The sequence below is a fragment of the Patiria miniata genome, unplaced genomic scaffold (genome assembly GCF_015706575.1).
Source record: "Patiria miniata isolate m_02_andy unplaced genomic scaffold, ASM1570657v1 HiC_scaffold_20, whole genome shotgun sequence".
In the NCBI taxonomy this organism is placed as follows: Eukaryota; Metazoa; Echinodermata; class Asteroidea; order Valvatida; family Asterinidae; genus Patiria; species Patiria miniata.
The window spans coordinates 26,469,573-26,486,514 of NW_024037059.1; the positions used below are offsets into that span (position 1 = coordinate 26,469,573).

At 42.2% G+C, this 16,942-nt stretch overlaps 2 protein-coding genes across 5 annotated transcripts; both read right to left on the reverse strand.

Annotated features, from left to right (window-relative positions):
• Nucleotides 1-809: 809 nt before the first annotated feature.
• Nucleotides 810-5,198, reverse strand: LOC119728353 (monocarboxylate transporter 14-like). 2 transcript variants are annotated; one of them, XM_038200562.1, is made up of 7 exons: nt 5,110-5,198; nt 4,400-4,629; nt 3,685-3,987; nt 2,958-3,403; nt 2,168-2,393; nt 1,511-1,657; nt 811-1,177 (listed from the first exon to the last, which is right to left on the reverse strand). In XM_038200562.1, exons 2-7 carry the CDS (start codon nt 4,554-4,556, stop codon nt 1,044-1,046), a joined length of 1,413 nt encoding a protein of 470 aa, XP_038056490.1. In that variant the 5' UTR covers nt 4,557-4,629; nt 5,110-5,198; the 3' UTR covers nt 811-1,043. The 2 variants fall into 2 exon arrangements, with proteins under 2 accessions (XP_038056491.1, XP_038056490.1); XM_038200563.1 differs by lacking the exon at nt 1,511-1,657 and having other exon boundaries at nt 810-1,177.
• LOC119728355 (monocarboxylate transporter 13-like) lies at nt 5,186-13,924 on the reverse strand. Of its 3 annotated transcripts, XM_038200570.1 has the most exons (8): nt 13,753-13,924; nt 12,886-13,115; nt 12,160-12,462; nt 11,511-11,956; nt 10,591-10,816; nt 10,004-10,095; nt 9,565-9,659; nt 5,186-5,242 (listed from the first exon to the last, which is right to left on the reverse strand). In XM_038200570.1, the coding sequence occupies exons 2-7, from the start codon at nt 13,040-13,042 to the stop codon at nt 9,576-9,578; spliced, it is 1,308 nt and encodes a 435-aa protein (XP_038056498.1). In that variant the 5' UTR covers nt 13,043-13,115; nt 13,753-13,924; the 3' UTR covers nt 5,186-5,242; nt 9,565-9,575. The 3 variants fall into 3 exon arrangements, with proteins under 3 accessions (XP_038056498.1, XP_038056497.1, XP_038056496.1); XM_038200569.1 differs by lacking the exon at nt 5,186-5,242 and having other exon boundaries at nt 9,284-9,659; nt 13,753-13,922; XM_038200568.1 differs by lacking the exon at nt 5,186-5,242 and having other exon boundaries at nt 9,284-9,659; nt 9,949-10,095; nt 13,753-13,919.
• Between the last annotated feature and the right edge of the window lie 3,018 nt (nt 13,925-16,942).

The following is a 16,942-nucleotide window of genomic DNA, read 5'->3' on the forward strand; positions in this document are numbered from 1 at the left end:
GCTTTATACCAAAGGTCTCAAAGCGCTTCAACAATATTACCTCTGTTCGTCAGGCCACGAGACCAGTTTTTGCAGCAGCTGGAGCTGAGCGTATTCTGGTCTCTACCTTCACCGGTACTCATAATATACTCCTGGGTGGAGAAAGGCAATAGTAGTAAAGTGTCTTGCCCCAAAACACAAGCATCATGTTCCCCGTCAGGGGTCGAATCCGCGTACCACGGCACCTGAGTCGAACACCGTTAACATTGGACCACAGCGCTCCACCCTTAAAATACACCCTGAATATGCATGAATATAAAAACCAGACGCTCATTTTTCTGCTGAATCTATAGACCATGCGGATATCGTGGATTCCTAATTACTGATTGTGCGGAAAGAATGAACTGTACTTTCGATTAATTGCACATTGAGAAAAGCAGCGGTATAATGTTGAGGCTTGGGCCGTTTCTGTTTAAAATATCGGGCACTTTGATGGGACCCATGGCATGTTTGCTTAAAAATTACGGATTCTGTTCTATTCATATTATCGTAAACCATTATTATGCTATCCCTTTTTCACCGTGGGAACCCCAGCTATGGCAAAAAGCACTGAGCTACAATCCTGGCCAAATCTCGCTGGACCCCCCCCGTTCAATGTTGTCTCTCATTGTACGGTGTGTGCTCCATCAGCTGGAACCCCAGCTATGGCAAAAGCACTGAGCTACAATCCTGGCCAAATCTCACTGCCCCCCCCCCCCCGTTCAATGTTGTCTCTCATTGCGCGTTGTGTGCTCCATCAGCTGGAGAGAACAACATTGACCGGGGAGCGGGGGAGTGGGTGACCGTGGCAGGCTCAGGAAGTGTCCCAACCATTTTGGCCGGGATTGTAGCTATCGTTCTGATAATCCGTCACGGGGAAGTTACTTTGTACATTAGGGTGCACAATAGTTTCTCCATTGAAGGGGGCCTCGGGAGTGTACAGTGATGACGTGCCAGGATTCGTTATTATTTTTGAAACGAAATTCGGGACACAATCTCCAAATTCGTATAGAGGGTGGGCGAGTTTACACAACATGCACGGCCTGATTAATTCTCCTCCTTACTGGAATAAAAATCAAGGCCGCTAAAGCGCAAACGAAGAGGGCGGCAATGACAAGAAGACTAAGAACGTAGTCACCTGTGACGTCATAGATTGCACCTAGCAAAAAGAAAAGAGAAGAAAATAAGCACTTATGCTAGACAACGTAACATAGTAAAGCTGCTCACTGAATGCACACAATTCTTTTCAATAATTCAGGCTGTGTGTTCACACTGCATGGAGGAGACTGTTCTTGTATCTGTGTACAATGGGCCAGATTTAGCACATTCACCGGCGTTACAGGGTAATCCTATACGACAGCACTGCCTGGTGAGTAGGTCAATGAGTGAAAAAAAGGTATTACATGTATTACCGAATGGTACTTTTTGTGTCTAATAAACTCTTTCTCTAGTTGAAATAACATGTACACCTATGTGTTGGACCTTGAATTACCCGCTAACGGTGCACTGATCAGAACTCCGATTCCAGAGGGAACTAACGTCATAACCATGACACCATTAGTGCCATACTGCTCGTGGAAAAGTTCAGCTGGGGCTGTAAATTGTGTCGCAAAGACGCCTGACCGTAGAACCCCAGAAACTAGAAGCCATAACAAACAAACAAACAAACAAACAAACATAAGACAAACAAACCGAACAATGTGAATCAAACATTCCACGGACGTTATAAAGTTGTGTGACACAGTGTTTAGGCTATATGCCAGAACGAATAATGGAAATGTTTGACCGTTTCGAGACTTTTCGTTGGAAGACAATATCAGCCAACATGGAGCTGCCTTTAATTGTCTTGATGTGCATTCTATCGTTTTGCTTCATCAGCGAGCGAGTGGCAATTTTTTTTTTGAAACTCTGTAAAGACGGGTGCTTAACAGGTAACCTGATGGGTATATGCTGTACATTCCGAGAAAACAATATTCTAGGATCTCGATTTCAATTCAAAAGTTGCACCCCAAATCCGAGCATCCGGAACACGCTCTCAATAACAGAATGCCTACCATTTCTATATGGTCCCTAAGTATCTCGAAGTAGCAATAATTAAGAGATAAGTTGTTGTCTTGGGCTAAAAACCTGAGAACATGCCTTGATTTACCCACTGCAAGAAGCACCATCACACCAAACGTCTTGGCAATTGTCATCAACCCCAGAACGACGGTTCCCAGGAGACATGAGGCCATCAATAGATAAAGATACAAGAAAGGCAGACGATCTCCAATCACGGCTATGAGGAACTTCCCGCCAAGTTCCGCCAAAGCAAAGTACACGATGACGGAGGCAATTTGGTTGCTATCCAGAGCAAGTCCGTGCATCAAACTAGCCTGCAAGAAAAAAAAACCCAAAGTTTACTTTTATATTCGAACTTTGAGCCGATCAGATCGAGAACGTTGGCTTACCAAAGTTGGGTAGAGACGACGGGGGGGGGGGGGGGGGAAGGTGTTGTACCTCACCGAAAGAAACTGCACAAACCGTATGTACAAACCGTCTATAGACGAGACCTAAATGGCACAAATATTACAAATTGTTCATGTATCAAACTTGGTAATCCCAAACTTATAGATTAGTATGTTATAGTTTAGAATTTAACAGTTGATGTGTGGTTATATTATTTTGAGATGGTGGTTCAGAAGTATTACGTTGATACTTAATTGTACAACTGCATAAATAGATGACTGAGCACCATTGATTCTAACACATAAGGCAAAACCAATCTTCTGTAACATTTTTACTGACGACTTGAGATTACCTTCCAGTTACATTCTTCTGAAATTTTACAATTCTGAAAAGAAGCAATATTGAACCTCCTCAAAAACCAAAGCTATTCAACTAAACATGCCCCAAAAGGTTAAAAATTTCCCCTACATGTGGATTTGTGGGAAACGTACGTAATTAATATTGAAGAAAGTCCAGCCCGAGTATGAGAAAACCGAAGCCAAGTACCACGCCCAAGCCTCAGGGTTCGTTAAAGCACTAATCAGCCTTCCACGAAAATGTCTCTCAGCTCCAACTTCGAGAGATCCTTGATTTGAAATGTGTGCTTCCTCATTGTTGGTAGTTTTATCGTCAGTTTCTCTTGCTTCATCGTCAGTCCCTTCAATGCAGCCGTCATCATGAACCTGCTTCCCCTGGACCATGCTCTCCAATTCATGTTTCTCAACACCAGGAGATTCATCGGGCGCCCTAGCGTAGTCGTCGGTTGATGGTGGGTCAGCCAGCAGCAGACCGTCAGCTATCCCGATCACGAGTATTCCACCGCTGAGAATTCTCAGCGCATTACGCCATCCGTAGTGAGTTATTAAGGCTGTCAACAAAGGGCTAAAGGCAAGCATACCTGCATATCAGACAGATTAACAGAGCAATTTGCAATTACAATAACATTAAAATAGTCTACAGTAGACTAGAATATAGTACACTATATAGAATAAATCATACAGTTCCTTTCTGTATAAGGTCCACGCCAGTGCATTATGGAGTCAATCATTAACGTTCACGTCTCTACCGACTTTTAATAACTCTAATCGCTAGAAATTGGATCAAACTGCGTTTAGTTCTATAAAAGACAAGGAAAAACTGTGTGTCTACATAGTTGTGGGAAACTATCATCGCATTTACCGGCTGTGGATCCCATTAGAGCGAGGGCGCTTGCCCGCGAGAAGTTCGCCTTGGCAAACCAGTCCAGCAGCAGGGCCAAGGAGGAATTCGTAGCTAGGTTGGAGCCCACGCCCGTCAAGATCGAAAACGTGAAGAACATGTATCCCAGCGTTGGCACGGGAACGAATGACGTCGTCAACAGTCCTGCGCAGAAGGCAATCACTCCCAAGATGGCGACGGTACGACTGCTCAGCTTGTTTGTAAGGAGAGAGCAGAGAGGACTAGCAAGACAAGTCAGTGCAATTGACAGAGACCCTAGCCAACCTGAAAGCGAAACAGGCATTATATAAAATAATCCTAAAGCATACTTGTTGTACCTTCACAATAATTCTTTTAGCAGACACTCTTTAATATTTTTACCACTAAAAGAGGAGACACTGTTTTTAAATACAATGTAGATGCTACTCGTCCCCTGGTTAGTCTGGAATCGGAAATCTAAAGAAGTCAGGCCCCTGCGACTAACCAATGTTAACATAATGCAAAAAAAATCCCTAAATATAAACGTCACCAACCTTGCAAACCTTGATTCATCGCTTTACGCACGCAGACTGTTTTTTTGGCAGCGCTTTAGTTTCCAAACGCTGCTTGGCAACGACTGCGAATGCCCCGGCTGTAGCCAGCATCAGACATACCCAAATCGAGTTCTCATCTCGCTGGATCGTATTTCCGTACTAACCTGTCAACGCCGAGCTGGAATGGAAATCCTCCTGCAGGCTCACAAACAGTATGCTGAAGCTGTACTGGAGTCCACGAGTTAAGACAAACAGACCGAAAGTCGCGAATGTGACGACCCAACGCCACCATCCGCAACGGGACCCTGATGGGCACACCATGTCGTCTGTACCAGCCTCAGAATACACATCCGTTACTGTCGCAGCATTTCATTTCGGTCTTCAGTCCTTAGTCCTGTTCAAAAATTTATAAAATGTGTCACTTCCTGAAACCGATACATTCCTGGGAAAACTAGTGTTGTTCCCAGACCAAAAGATTCCGACGTATCTGACGAATATTAAACTTAGGTACAGTAGATGTCAAGGCTGCATGACGACACAGACATGTAACAGCGTTGAAACTCAAGTATATATATAGGCATAATTATTGACATACGATCGGACGAAGGCCGGACTGCGTCGTGTTCAATTTTTGAATGTGACGTCTATACCAACCAACCAACCATCTATTAAGAGACGTCATTTGATTAATAATCAGGGAACTAGACTACGAGAAACTTCGCCAGCGTACTACTGCATGTACACATTAAAGCAATAAAAGGACTTCAGGCAGTGAATCCGAGGTTTGCTTGTTCCACACCATCCAACCAAGCCACTACATGAATTTCCTACCGTTTTGCCAAAAGGAGATCCGGCATTTCAAAGTGCTTCTTACCATGAGTTTCTGATGTCGCTAACTGATGTTGCACAAAATAATTATGCATGACTAATTTCTTTGCACAGTTGTTAACATGATGCGAATAGACTGCTGTGTGTGCACTCTCGGTGTCCGGTTTCTGCATAAAAACCTTTAAAGTAAACAATGAACCTAACGTTTGAGCAAAGGTCAAGATAATACGATAAAGTCTGACCCAAAAAAGAGAGAAAATTCAAAGGTTATTCCACAATTGCTGGCATAATCAACAAAATCAAATGCAATTTTTGTCTTTCTTTCTAATAGCAGTTCGTAAAAACACAGACTTGAATTAGTCCCACCGTATCACTCTTAGCGAACGATTATCGAAGAAAATAGGTAATTAGTTATAGCACAGTGCTTTTGCCATTGAAGAGGGTCCCACGGTGATACAAATGATAGCATGATAATTGTTTACGAAACTATGGCTACAACACACTGAAATAAGTTGTGTTTGAATACGTCATTTATAAGCGAACATGCCATGGGCCCCATCAAAGTGTAGACACGGCCCATGCATCAACATTATACCGCTGCTTTTCTCAATGTGCAATTAATCGAAAGTACAATTCCATCTTTCCGCATATTACTTCAGTAATTAAGAATCCACGATGTCCACATGGTCTATAGATTCGGCAGAGAAAAAGAAATGAGTGTTTGGTTTTTATGCACCATATAGTCGGGGTGTATTTTCAGGCTGGAGCGCTGTGGTCCAATGTTTACGCTGTTCGACTCACGTGCCGTGGTACGCGGGTTCGAACCCTGGCGGCGAACATGATGCTTGTGTTCTTGGGCAAGACACTTTACTACAATTGCCGCTCTCCACCCAGGAGTATATATGGGTACATGTAAAGGTAGAGACCAGAATACGCTCATCTGCAGAAACTGGTCTCGTGGCCTGCCGAACAGGGGTAATAATGGTGAAGCGCTTTGAGGCCTAACGTATAAAGCGCTATATAAGCGCCACATTATTATTATTATTTTAGCGATCTTTAGGATTTCCGATTTAGATTTTTGAGTGTCTTGATTATTAAACGCAGGCCTCCTAATAAGAATTGGTATCTTTTTGAGTGGATTTATTGTTGTTGACCTGTGTTGTGGATCATGCAGTTGTTGGACTCGATCGGCAATAGAATTCAAAACCCACATGAGACTTTTAAAGTTTCCCTCCTGGAAATTTGACTTGCTCTTTGTGTGGGGGCCGCTGGAGTGTGATGTGAGAATAAATAAATAAACACACCAACACCCGGGTTCGAGTCACTCCTTTAACTCACCTGCTGTTTAAAACGGGTCACAAATGGTCAAAAATTTCTTCCACTTCCCCTGGCCTACTTTTAACAAACCAATGAGTCACTTGACCAATATTGACCTAAGTAACAGCATGGCTCAGAATGCATGTTTCCATAGCATATAGGACGGTTTTATTCTGTTAAAAGCGAGCGGTGCGCAGGCCAGCCGCAAGGGAGACAGCACGTTGGGGAAACAATTAAACAATTAAAAACAAGGACAGAAAACTTTGACCAGTAATTATGATGAAAACACCGTGATTCAAAGCGACATGTCAAATAAACTTTCTCAATGTGAACGCAAGAGGGCCTCCATCAAATTTCATGAGCAACGGAGAGCTGAGCTGAAAATCCTAAATTACGCCAAGTTTCATAACAAAACTTGATCTCTCTACTTCATTATATTGTGACAGAGTCCCTAATATGTTGAAATATTGCTGGTTCATGAATGAGGATTCGATGATCATCAAGGAAAATGTTTACATGATAAAAGCAAGCGGTGCGCAGCCTGGGCCAGCGGCAAGGGAGAATGCACATTGGGGAATGGTGTAATCACCGCTTGCTGGCGCTGTCAAGGGGGGGGGGGATAAGAAGGGCCTGGACTTTTTACTATACCTTATATTCATAAATACCTCAGACAGTTTAGCTATTCCTATTGGTCGAGAGCCCGTCACGTGGCCGGTCTTAAACGGATGATAAAGACATGGCTAGCTGGTCTTAAACACTTTTCCAGTGTCACAATAAAATGTGGACTCCTAAAAATCCAGTGCCTCTTACCGTTTCATTGGTTGAACGTTCACAATCCTCACGTAGGCATGCACAACACTACAAGCGAGTCAGAATTTCATAGTTCTAAATTCAAAACGCAACGCCCCAGGTGCGTTCTGCGTGACATCGCGCAGAACATGTTACGCGCGCGTCAATCTCCATAAAAGGGTTGTTTACATCTTACTCGCCAGCTGAACACTCCATTATTTTGCTAGAGGGATGTTTCAAAAAGCATGAAGTAAACTTGTTGAACAAAATCGGGATTTTTTGAACGAATTATTTGATATTTTTTTTACGGAATAAGGTATTTATGAATGGGAATAAATATGTGCTCGGTCGGTATTTATCACTCTGTTTAATACCGCTTAGAGTCTGGGTGCTGATAATTACCCTCGCCTCCGGCTCGGGTAATTATCAGCACCCAGACTCTAAGCGGTATTAAACGAGTGATAAAAACCTCCGGAGCACACATTTATTCCCTTAGTCATGATCAAAATTTGATCACTTCATTTGCCGATTCCACCGCGCGTTCGGGAAGTAAACATGACACGCGCCCATGTCAAGGGCGGATCCAGAACGCAATTTTTTTTTGGGTCCAAAAAATTACGGCGTGGGGTTCGGGGCCCGCTTAAGGGCCCCGAAATATTTTTGGATTCTAGATGCTCTGTGGTGCGATCTGAGGCAATTTCTGACCACTTTAACCAATGTTTTTTTGAGGAAAAGATGGTGGTGTACTCATTGCCTGCCTTTATGCGATGTCACATAAAAAAAAAAAAATTGGTTTCGTTTTTTTTTTTTTGGGGGGGGGGGCCCATGGCCCCCTTTGGCCCCCCCGGATCCGCCCTTGCCTGGGTACATACACGTATACTGTAGTGGAGACCAGCTAACTAAAATAATTTCAAGAATTTTATATAACAAACAGATAGTTCATTCTGTGTTCATTCTTTTTTGCAAGGAGCGATCTAAGAGGGAAACTTTTAGTCTCCTGTGGTTTTTAATTCTATTTCCGAGACCAACTACTACATGATCCACAACAGATCCAGCCAACAACAATAAATCCACTCAAAAGATACCGATTCTTATTAGGTCTACGTTTAATAATCAAGGCAGTCAACAAATCCAAATCGGAAATCATAAAAAAGATCGCTAAAATGATAACAGTAATGTAGTGCTTATATAGCGCTTTATACCAAAGGTCTCAAACGCTTCAACAATATTACCTCTGTTCGTCAGGCTACGAGACCAGTTTTTGCAGCAGCTGGAGCTGATCGTATTCTGGTCTCTACCTTCACCGGTACCCATATATACTCCTGGGTGGAGAGAGGCAATAGTAGTAAAGTGTCTTGCCCCAAAACACAAGCATCATGTTCCCCATCAGGGTTCGAATCCGCGTACCACGGCACCCGAGTCGAACACCGTTAACATTGGACCACAGCGCTCCACCCTTAAAATACATCCTGAATATGCATGAATATAAAAACCAGAGGCTCATTTCTCTGCCGAATCTATAGACCATGCGGACATCGTGGATTCCTAATTACTGAAATAATTTTGCGGAAAGAATGAACTGTACTTTCGATTAATTGCACATTGAGAAAAGCAGCGGTATAATGTTGAGGCTTGGGCCGTTTCTGTTTAAAATATCGGGCACTTTGATGGGACCCATGGCATGTTTGCTTAAAAATTACGGATTCTGTTCTATTCATATTATCGTAAGCCATTATTATGCCATTCCTTTTTTCACCGTGGGAACCCGAGCTATGGCAAAAGCACTGAGCTACAATCCTGGCCAAATCTTACTGGGCCCCCAACCCCCCGTTCAATGTTGTCTCTCATTGCGCGGTGTGTGCTCCATCAGCTGGAACCCCAGCTATGGCAAAAGCACTGAGCTACAATCCTGGCCAAATCTCGCTGGACCCCCCCCCCCCCCGTTCAATGTTGTCTCTCATTGCACGGTGTGTGCTCCATCAGCTGGAACCCCAGCTATGGCAAAAGCACTGAGCTACAATCCTGGCCAAATCTCACTGCCCCCCCCCCCGTTCAATGTTGTCTCTCATTGCGCGTTGTGTGCTCCATCAGCTGGAGAGAACAACATTGACCGGGGGAGCGGGGGAGTGGGTGACCGTGGCAGGCTCAGGAAGTGTCCCAACCATTTTGGCCGGGATTGTAGCTATCGTTCTGATAATCCGTCACGGGGAAGTTACTTTGTACATTAGGGTGCACAATAGTTTCTCCATTGAAGGGGGCCTCGGGAGTGTACAGTGATGACGTGCCAGGATTCGTTATTATTTTTGAAACGAAATTCGGGACACAATCTACAAATTCGTATAGAGGGTGGGCGTGTTTACACAACATGCACGGCCTGATTAATTCTCCTCCTTACTGGAATAAAAATCAAGGCCGCTGAAGCGCAAAGGAAGAGGGCGGCAATGACAAGAAGACTAAGAACGTAGTCACCTGTGACGTCATAGATTGCACCTAGCAAAAAGAAAAGAGAAGAAAATAAGCACTTATGCTAGACAACGCAACATATAGTATAGCTGCTCACTGAATGCACACAATTCTTTTCAATAATTCAGGCTGTGTGTTCACACTGCATGGAGGAGACTGTTCTTGTATCTGTGTACAATGGGCCAGATTTAGCACATTCACCGGCGTTACAGGGTAATCCTATACGACAGCACTGTACCGAATGGTACTTTTTGTGTCTAATAAACTCTTTCTCTAGTTGAAATAACATGTACACCTATGTGTTGGACGTATTTACCCGCTAACGGTGCACTGATCAGAATTCCGATTCCGGAGGGAACTAACGACATTACCATTACACCGTTAGTGCCATACTGCTCGTGGAAAAGTTCAGCTGCGGCTGTAAATTGTGTCGCAAAGACGCCTGACCGTAGAACCCCAGAAACTAGAAGCCATAACAAACAAACAAGCATAAGACAAACAAACCGAACAATGTGAATCAAACATTCCACGGACGTTATAAAGTTGTGTGACACAGTGTTCACGCTATATGCCAGAACGAATAATGGAAAATGTTTGACCGCTTCGAGAATTTTCGTTGAAAGACAATATCAGCCAACATGGAGCGGCCTTTAATTGTCTTGATGTGCATTCTATCGTTTTGCTTCATCAGCGAGCGAGTGGCAATTTTTTTTGAAACTCTGTAAAGACGGGTGCTTAACAGGTAACCTGATGGGTAGATGCTGTACATTCTGAGAAAACAATATTCTAGGATCTCGATTTCATTTCAAACGTTGCACCCAAAATCCGAGCATCCGGAACACGCTCTCAATAATGCCTACCATTTCTATATGGTCCCTAAGTATCTCGAAGTAGCAATAATTAAGAGATAAGCTGTTGTCTTGCACTAAAAAAAAACTGAGAACATGCCTTGACTTACCCACTGCAAGAAGCGCCATCACTCCAAACGTCTTGGCAATGGTCAGAAACCCCAGAACGACGGTTCCAAAGAGACATGAGGCCATCAATAGATAAAGATACAAGAAAGGCAGACGATCTCCAATTACGGCTATCAGGACCTTCCCGCCAAGTTCCCCCAAAGCAAAGTACACGATGACGGAGGCAATACGGTTGCTGTCCAGACCAAGTCCGTCCATAAAACTAGCCTGCAAGAACCAAAGCAATTTTGTTTTGTTGTGCGTTCGAGAAACATTACCCTTCACCAAAAGAAGGGAAAAATAAACCAAATTTATGTTTGTGGACAAACACAGGGCTGTTTCGGCAATATTTTGTTGTATTTTTTATGTTGTGTTATAGAATGATAGAAAAATGGAATAGAAAAATGCAGAGTGGTAATTTTCTTTTTAAAACATCGTTGAAAGCAGGAGCATATCTTTTACCAATTTCATATTACAAGGCAATTTAAGACATCACCAGTATTTTTTGTAAGTTACAATCTAGCAAGAGGCTAACATCGTTTCAAAGCGAGTTCACATGTCTTCTACTTTCAAATGATAAGGCACTTCCGGTTACGGAGAAAAACATGGAAAAACGTACAAATAATACAAAGAATATGTCAAACATGGTAATCTCAAGAGATGGTGGTTTAGAAACTTTACGTTGATTCTTAACCAACATCATTAGCAGATGACTGAGCACCATTGATTCCCACATAGGGCAAAAAAATGTCTTCTGTACAATTTCAACAGACGACTTGAGATTACCTTCCAGTTATATTTGTCTTGAATTGTATAATTCTGATCAGAAACAATACTGGACCTCAATTACCACAGTTATAAAACCAAAGCTCCTTAGAAAAAGGCAACATTTCCCCAATATTTGGATTGTTGGGAAACGTACGTAATTAGTATTGAAGAAAGTCCAGCCCACGAATGAGAAAACCGAAGCCAAGTACCACGCCCAAGCCTCAGGGTTCGTTAAAGCACTAATCAGTCTTCCACGAAAATGTCTCTCTTCTCCAACTTCGAGAGATCCTTGATTTGAAATGTTTGCTTCCTCGTTGTCGGTGGTTTTGTCGTCAGTTTCTCTTGCTTCATCGTCAGTCCCTTCAATGCAGCCGTCATCATGAACCTGCTTCCCCGGGACCATGCTCTCCAATTCATGTTTCTCATCACCAGGAGACTCATCGGGCGCCCCAGCGTAGTCCTGGGTTGATGGTGGGTCAGCCAGCAGCAGACCGTCAGCTATCCCGATCACGAGTATTCCACCGCTGAGAATTCTCAGCGCATTACGCCATCCGTAGTGAGTTATTAAGGCTGTCAACAATGGGCTAAAGGCAAGCATACCTGCATATCAGACAGATTAACAAAGAAAATTGCCATTAAAATGAAATATAAATTAGTCTAGTAGACTAGAATATATTAGTGCATTATTTGAATGAGTCAAACAATCATTAACGTCTCATCGCTAGAAATTGGATTCGTTCTTTAGAAGACAAGGAAAAACTGTGTATGTCTACATAGTTGTGGGAAACTATCTTCAAATTTACCGGCTGTGGATCCCATTAGAGCGAGGGCACTCGCCCGCGAGAAGTTCGCCTTGGCAAACCAGTCCAGCAGCAGGGCCAAGGAAGCATTCGTGGCCAGGTTGACGCCCACTCCCGTCAAGATCGAAAACGTGAAGAACGCGTATCCCAGTGTTGGCACGGGAACGAATGACGTCGTCAACAGTCCTGCGCAGAAGGCAATCACTCCCAAGATGGCGACGGTTCGACTGCTCAGCTTGTGTGTAAGGAAAGAGCAGAGAGGACTAGCAAGACAAGTCAGTGCAATTGACAGAGACCCTAGCCAACCTGAAAGCGAAATGGGGATTATAAAATTACCCTGAGGTTTCTTTTTTACCTGAACAAATATTCTTTTAGTAGGCATTAAACAACTATAGAAGAGAATTAGAGACTGTTTTTAAATCGATGCTATTCGTCCCCTTTCTATAGTCTACGGAATCGTGAAATCTAAATAATCAGGCCCCTCCTACTGACCAATATAGCATATTGCCCCCCCCCCCATTTTTTCTCTCTCATTAAGATCCCTTAATGACGTCATCACTCTGTCTTGCAAACCTTGATTCACCGCTTCAGGCCTGCGGTCTTTTTTATGGCGGCTCTTTGTTTCCAAACGCTACTTGGCAACGCGGTCCACGAACGGCCCGGCTCTAGCCTGCATCAGGCATACCCGAATCAATTTCTCATCTCCCTGGATCGTATTTCCGTACTAACCTGTCAATGCCGAGCTGGAATGGAAATCCTCCTGCAGGCTCACAAACAGTATGCTGAAGTTGTACAGGGGTCCAAGAGTGAAGAAAAACTGACCGAAAGTCGCGGATGTGACGACCCAACGCCACCATCCGCAACGGGACCCTGATAGGCACACCATATCGGCCGTACCATGCAGCCTCAGAATGCGAAGCCTTCACCGTCGCTGCTTCTCGATGTTATCAGACGTCCGTCTAGAGAATAGAAAGAAAATGACTCTGGAATGGTATACTGAAGTTGAACAGGGGTCCAAGAGTTAGGAAAAACTGACCGAAAGTCGTGAATTGCACGACCCAACGCAACCATCCGCAGCAGGACCCTGCTAATGATGGGCACACCATGTCGGCTATACCGGGCTCAGAATTTGTCGCGTTTCATTGCGGTCTTTAGTCCTTATTGTTTAAAAAATTGATACAAATATGTCACTTCCTGAAACCGATGAATAACTTAGTGTTGTTCTAGATGCCAAGCAAGGTCGCATAACAAAGCAGACACTTAACAGCGTTGAAAGTCAAGTAGGCATAATTTAGTAATACACGATTGGACGAAGGCCGGGCAGGGCAATTTACTGCGTCGTGTTCTATTTTTGATTGTGTCGTTTGTATCAACCAAGGATCTATTAAGAGACGTCATTGGATCGTTTAATCAGGGAACTAAGAAGAAACCTCACCAGGGTATATAAAAATATTATACTGCATGTACTCATCAGAGCAGTAAACTTCAGGCAGTCAGTCCGTTGTTAGGTAGTTCAACAAATCCAACCAATCCACCACATGAATTTCTTACCGTTTTGCCAAAAAAGGAAATTCAGCATTTCAAAGTTCTTCTTACCATGTGTTTCTGATGTCGCACACTGATGTTGCACAAAAAAATTATTCATAACAAATTTCTGTGCACAGTTTTTTTACACGATGCGAATAGACTGCTGTGTGTGCACTCTCGGTGTCCGAGTTCTATCGATGGTTTCTGCAAAAGGCCTGTAAAATAAACAATGGTCGTAACGTTTGGGCAAAGGTCAAGATAATAATCTGTACAACAAAGTCCGAGAAAAAAAGGAAATTCAAAGGTTATAATAATATTGCACAATCGCTGGCATAAGCAACAAAATAAAGGGCAATCTCTGTCTCTCTTTTTCTAATTGGAGTTCGTAAAACACAGACTTTTAGAATTGTATTAATCCCACCATAAGTGTTACCCAACGATTATCGAAGAGGTTAAAGCATGTGACTATTTAATACTGTGGCGGGTATATCTGTCACCCGATCCGTCCCTTTACCCAGACAACCTAGCTTGGGATCAGTACCCCAGCAGCCGGGAATGCAGGCCCGTTTGGATGGAAATATACCGCCCTATACGCGTAGCAGCACTCACCCACGCCCCTCAACCTCCTGGACAAGGACAGACAATTTAGTACACAACAGTCAATGACCTCCATTACTAATTGATTTATTTACACAGAATCATGTCATATGCTGGACCTCTCGTTAAATTAGCCTCTAATAAGTGATTGGTCTCTGAGCCTCTCAATTATCTCTACATGAGTGGCCTCGCATTAGGCCCCAAAAAAGTCTCCGGTTTCTGGTATGCGCGCGCGTCGCCGCAGCAATGCGCGTCGGCAAAATGAAAACGTTTTTTTTTTTTCAATGAAAGATGTTGTCTCAAAACCGCCAAACTCACTGTCCCCAGTGACATCAAACTTCTTGGTGGCCAGACTTTTTTTTTTTTTTTTTTTTTTTTTTTATCATCCAAGATTACTTCAAAGCAATATACACACCAGCCAAGTTCAAGGTCTCATTTTTAATTTTCAAATCGCGTTTTCGTCATCTTATTTAGTGCACCACGGCTTGACTTCGTATAGATCTCGTCAGTGAGATTTTAGAAACCCGAATCTACGTTCAAACAACACAAGGACGTGCGATGCCAGCCAGTATTGTCGCTGCTGACCACAAAGTAATCGTACCTTTTACCTCATTGTACCTATGTGGTGTGGTTTTTTGGGACATGAATGGCTCAGTAACGACTGGAACGTATGAATGGGACGTATGTGTGTTGAAAATCACGTTGGGAAAGGACAAATCGGCGTTTCCATGAAACGACCACCGAGTGACCACTGAGTGACCACTGCCTTAAATCCGCTAAAATCCTGTACGGGGCGAAGGATATAATTAAAGAAAGTGGTTCAAATCAGCTCAAGAATGTTGCATAAAAAAATCATTGTGTAAAATGACCCCTAGTGACCATTAGGTGACCATTGGCCAAATTATGTGTAAAACCTATATGACGAGGCCTTGTTCAGACATGTAACTGACCAAGTTTGAGACTAATTGGATACAGACTGTGGGAGCAAAAGCATTTTGTATTTTTGAAGAACCACTAGTGACCACTAGGCGACCTTTGACCCAACTTGCTGATCATCTTAGATAGGCATATGGAGCAACTTTTGAGACATGGGGACTCTTACCACAAATCCTGTAGCAATGCTACATGCTACAGACTGGTAACCTGCCATAGCACATGTAAACAAAGGCGTATTTTTTTTTTTTTTTTTTTTTTTTTTTTTTTCGTCTCAGGATTTTTTTTTTTTTTTTTTTTTTAATTCCGCTTTACATTACAACAAAATACACACCTGTATTATTCTCTATTAAATATGATCTAATAGCTTTAAGAAAGGGGCACTTACATTCCATCAAAACACAATGATTTTAACAAAACAATGTATATCTATATATTTATAAATATAACTTTGAGTTCATTTGAAAACAGTTGACATTCTTTGCGATAATCAAACCTGTATTATTCTATAATAAATATGACATTTAACTAAACCTTCATATAACGACACGTACATTCCATTCCAAAAGTGGCTTTAAAATGTATCCAACAGGAAAACGCAATTAACATAACTTTTAACAAAATAATACATGTGTAGTTAGATATTTTACGCTCTGGTTGCACTCCGCAGTCGATGTCCAGGTTGTTGGGGAAGCCTGACCAGGGTACAATGTCATTTAAGTGTTTGGCGGAGTGTTGAATTTTACAAGAAACAATTCCAAAACTTCTTATTTGTCTTTTGTAATTTAGCTCTAAAAACGAGTTCGCGTAAAAAAATATAAAAAGTGCTATTCCATGTATTGTTTTGGTATGCTGTCAGTCTAACTTTTAATATAGAAAACATCGCTATTGTAGTAATCAAATTTGTTTCAAGGTCAAAGTCCGGGTTTAGTATTAAATCTGACATTGATGGAAAGTTATAACAATGCTTTGTTACTGATTGATAATACTTAATAAATTGATTCCAAAATTTAACTGTGTGTGCACAAGAAATAAATACGTGTTCATAATCATCTACGGTATTACACAGGCTGCATAGTGGGCTATCTTTGATTTTCCATTTATACAGTAAGTATTTGGTTGGCATAATGCGATGTATTAACTTGAAGTTAAAATTCCTTAATTTGGCTTCTTTTACATTCATAACTTTTTGTTTCCACACTGAATTCCAATTGAGTCCTTCAGTCTGCAGTATTTCGTTCCAACGCTCTTGTGCGACAGGTGTTTTACTTTTATACTCGAGTAAAATCTTATACATTTTTTTTGTGTTTATATTTTCCAACTTACCGAGTTTTTCACTGATATGAACATGCCTTTCAGTTGGAATGTTATCTTTATTTAAGAGTTTTGTTAACCATACTTTGGGTAGGGCCTTCTTTAGTATATACATTTCAACTAGCCAGTTCTGTTTGCTAATTAGTTTACCACTCACATACCTGATGGAGAGTTCGCCCTTTTCATTCAAAATGTCATTTACATAAATGATATTGGATTTGATCCAATTTCTGAAGAACAAAGGTTTGTCGTTATACTTTATGTGTTGATTACCCCAAAGTACTTGTGTCTTTATCTCAGTTCGGGATAAATCTGCTTGCGTTTTCTTTTGTTTGTTCAGTTTCTGCCAGCAGAGTATTATCTCTTTGTAAAATTGCGGTAATTTACCTGGAAGATTTGAAAAACATTTTGTATT

Excerpts from the sequence above, each read along its gene's own strand:
- LOC119728353 (XM_038200562.1), bottom strand. The coding sequence starts at position 4,556 with ATGGTGTGCCCATCAGGGTCCCGTTGCGGATGGTGGCGTTGGGTCGTC. Across the intron at positions 3,404-3,684 it reads TCTAATGGGATCCACAGCCG|GTATGCTTGCCTTTAGCCCT; the intron begins GTAAATGCGATG and ends TCTGATATGCAG. Across the intron at positions 1,178-1,510 it reads GATCAGTGCACCGTTAGCGG|GTGCAATCTATGACGTCACA; the intron begins GTAATTCAAGGT and ends TCTTTTTGCTAG.
- LOC119728355 (XM_038200568.1), bottom strand. The coding sequence starts at position 13,042 with ATGGTGTGCCTATCAGGGTCCCGTTGCGGATGGTGGCGTTGGGTCGTC. Across the intron at positions 11,957-12,159 it reads TCTAATGGGATCCACAGCCG|GTATGCTTGCCTTTAGCCCA; the intron begins GTAAATTTGAAG and ends TCTGATATGCAG. Across the intron at positions 10,817-11,510 it reads CTTTCTTCAATACTAATTAC|GCTAGTTTTATGGACGGACT; the intron begins GTACGTTTCCCA and ends TGGTTCTTGCAG.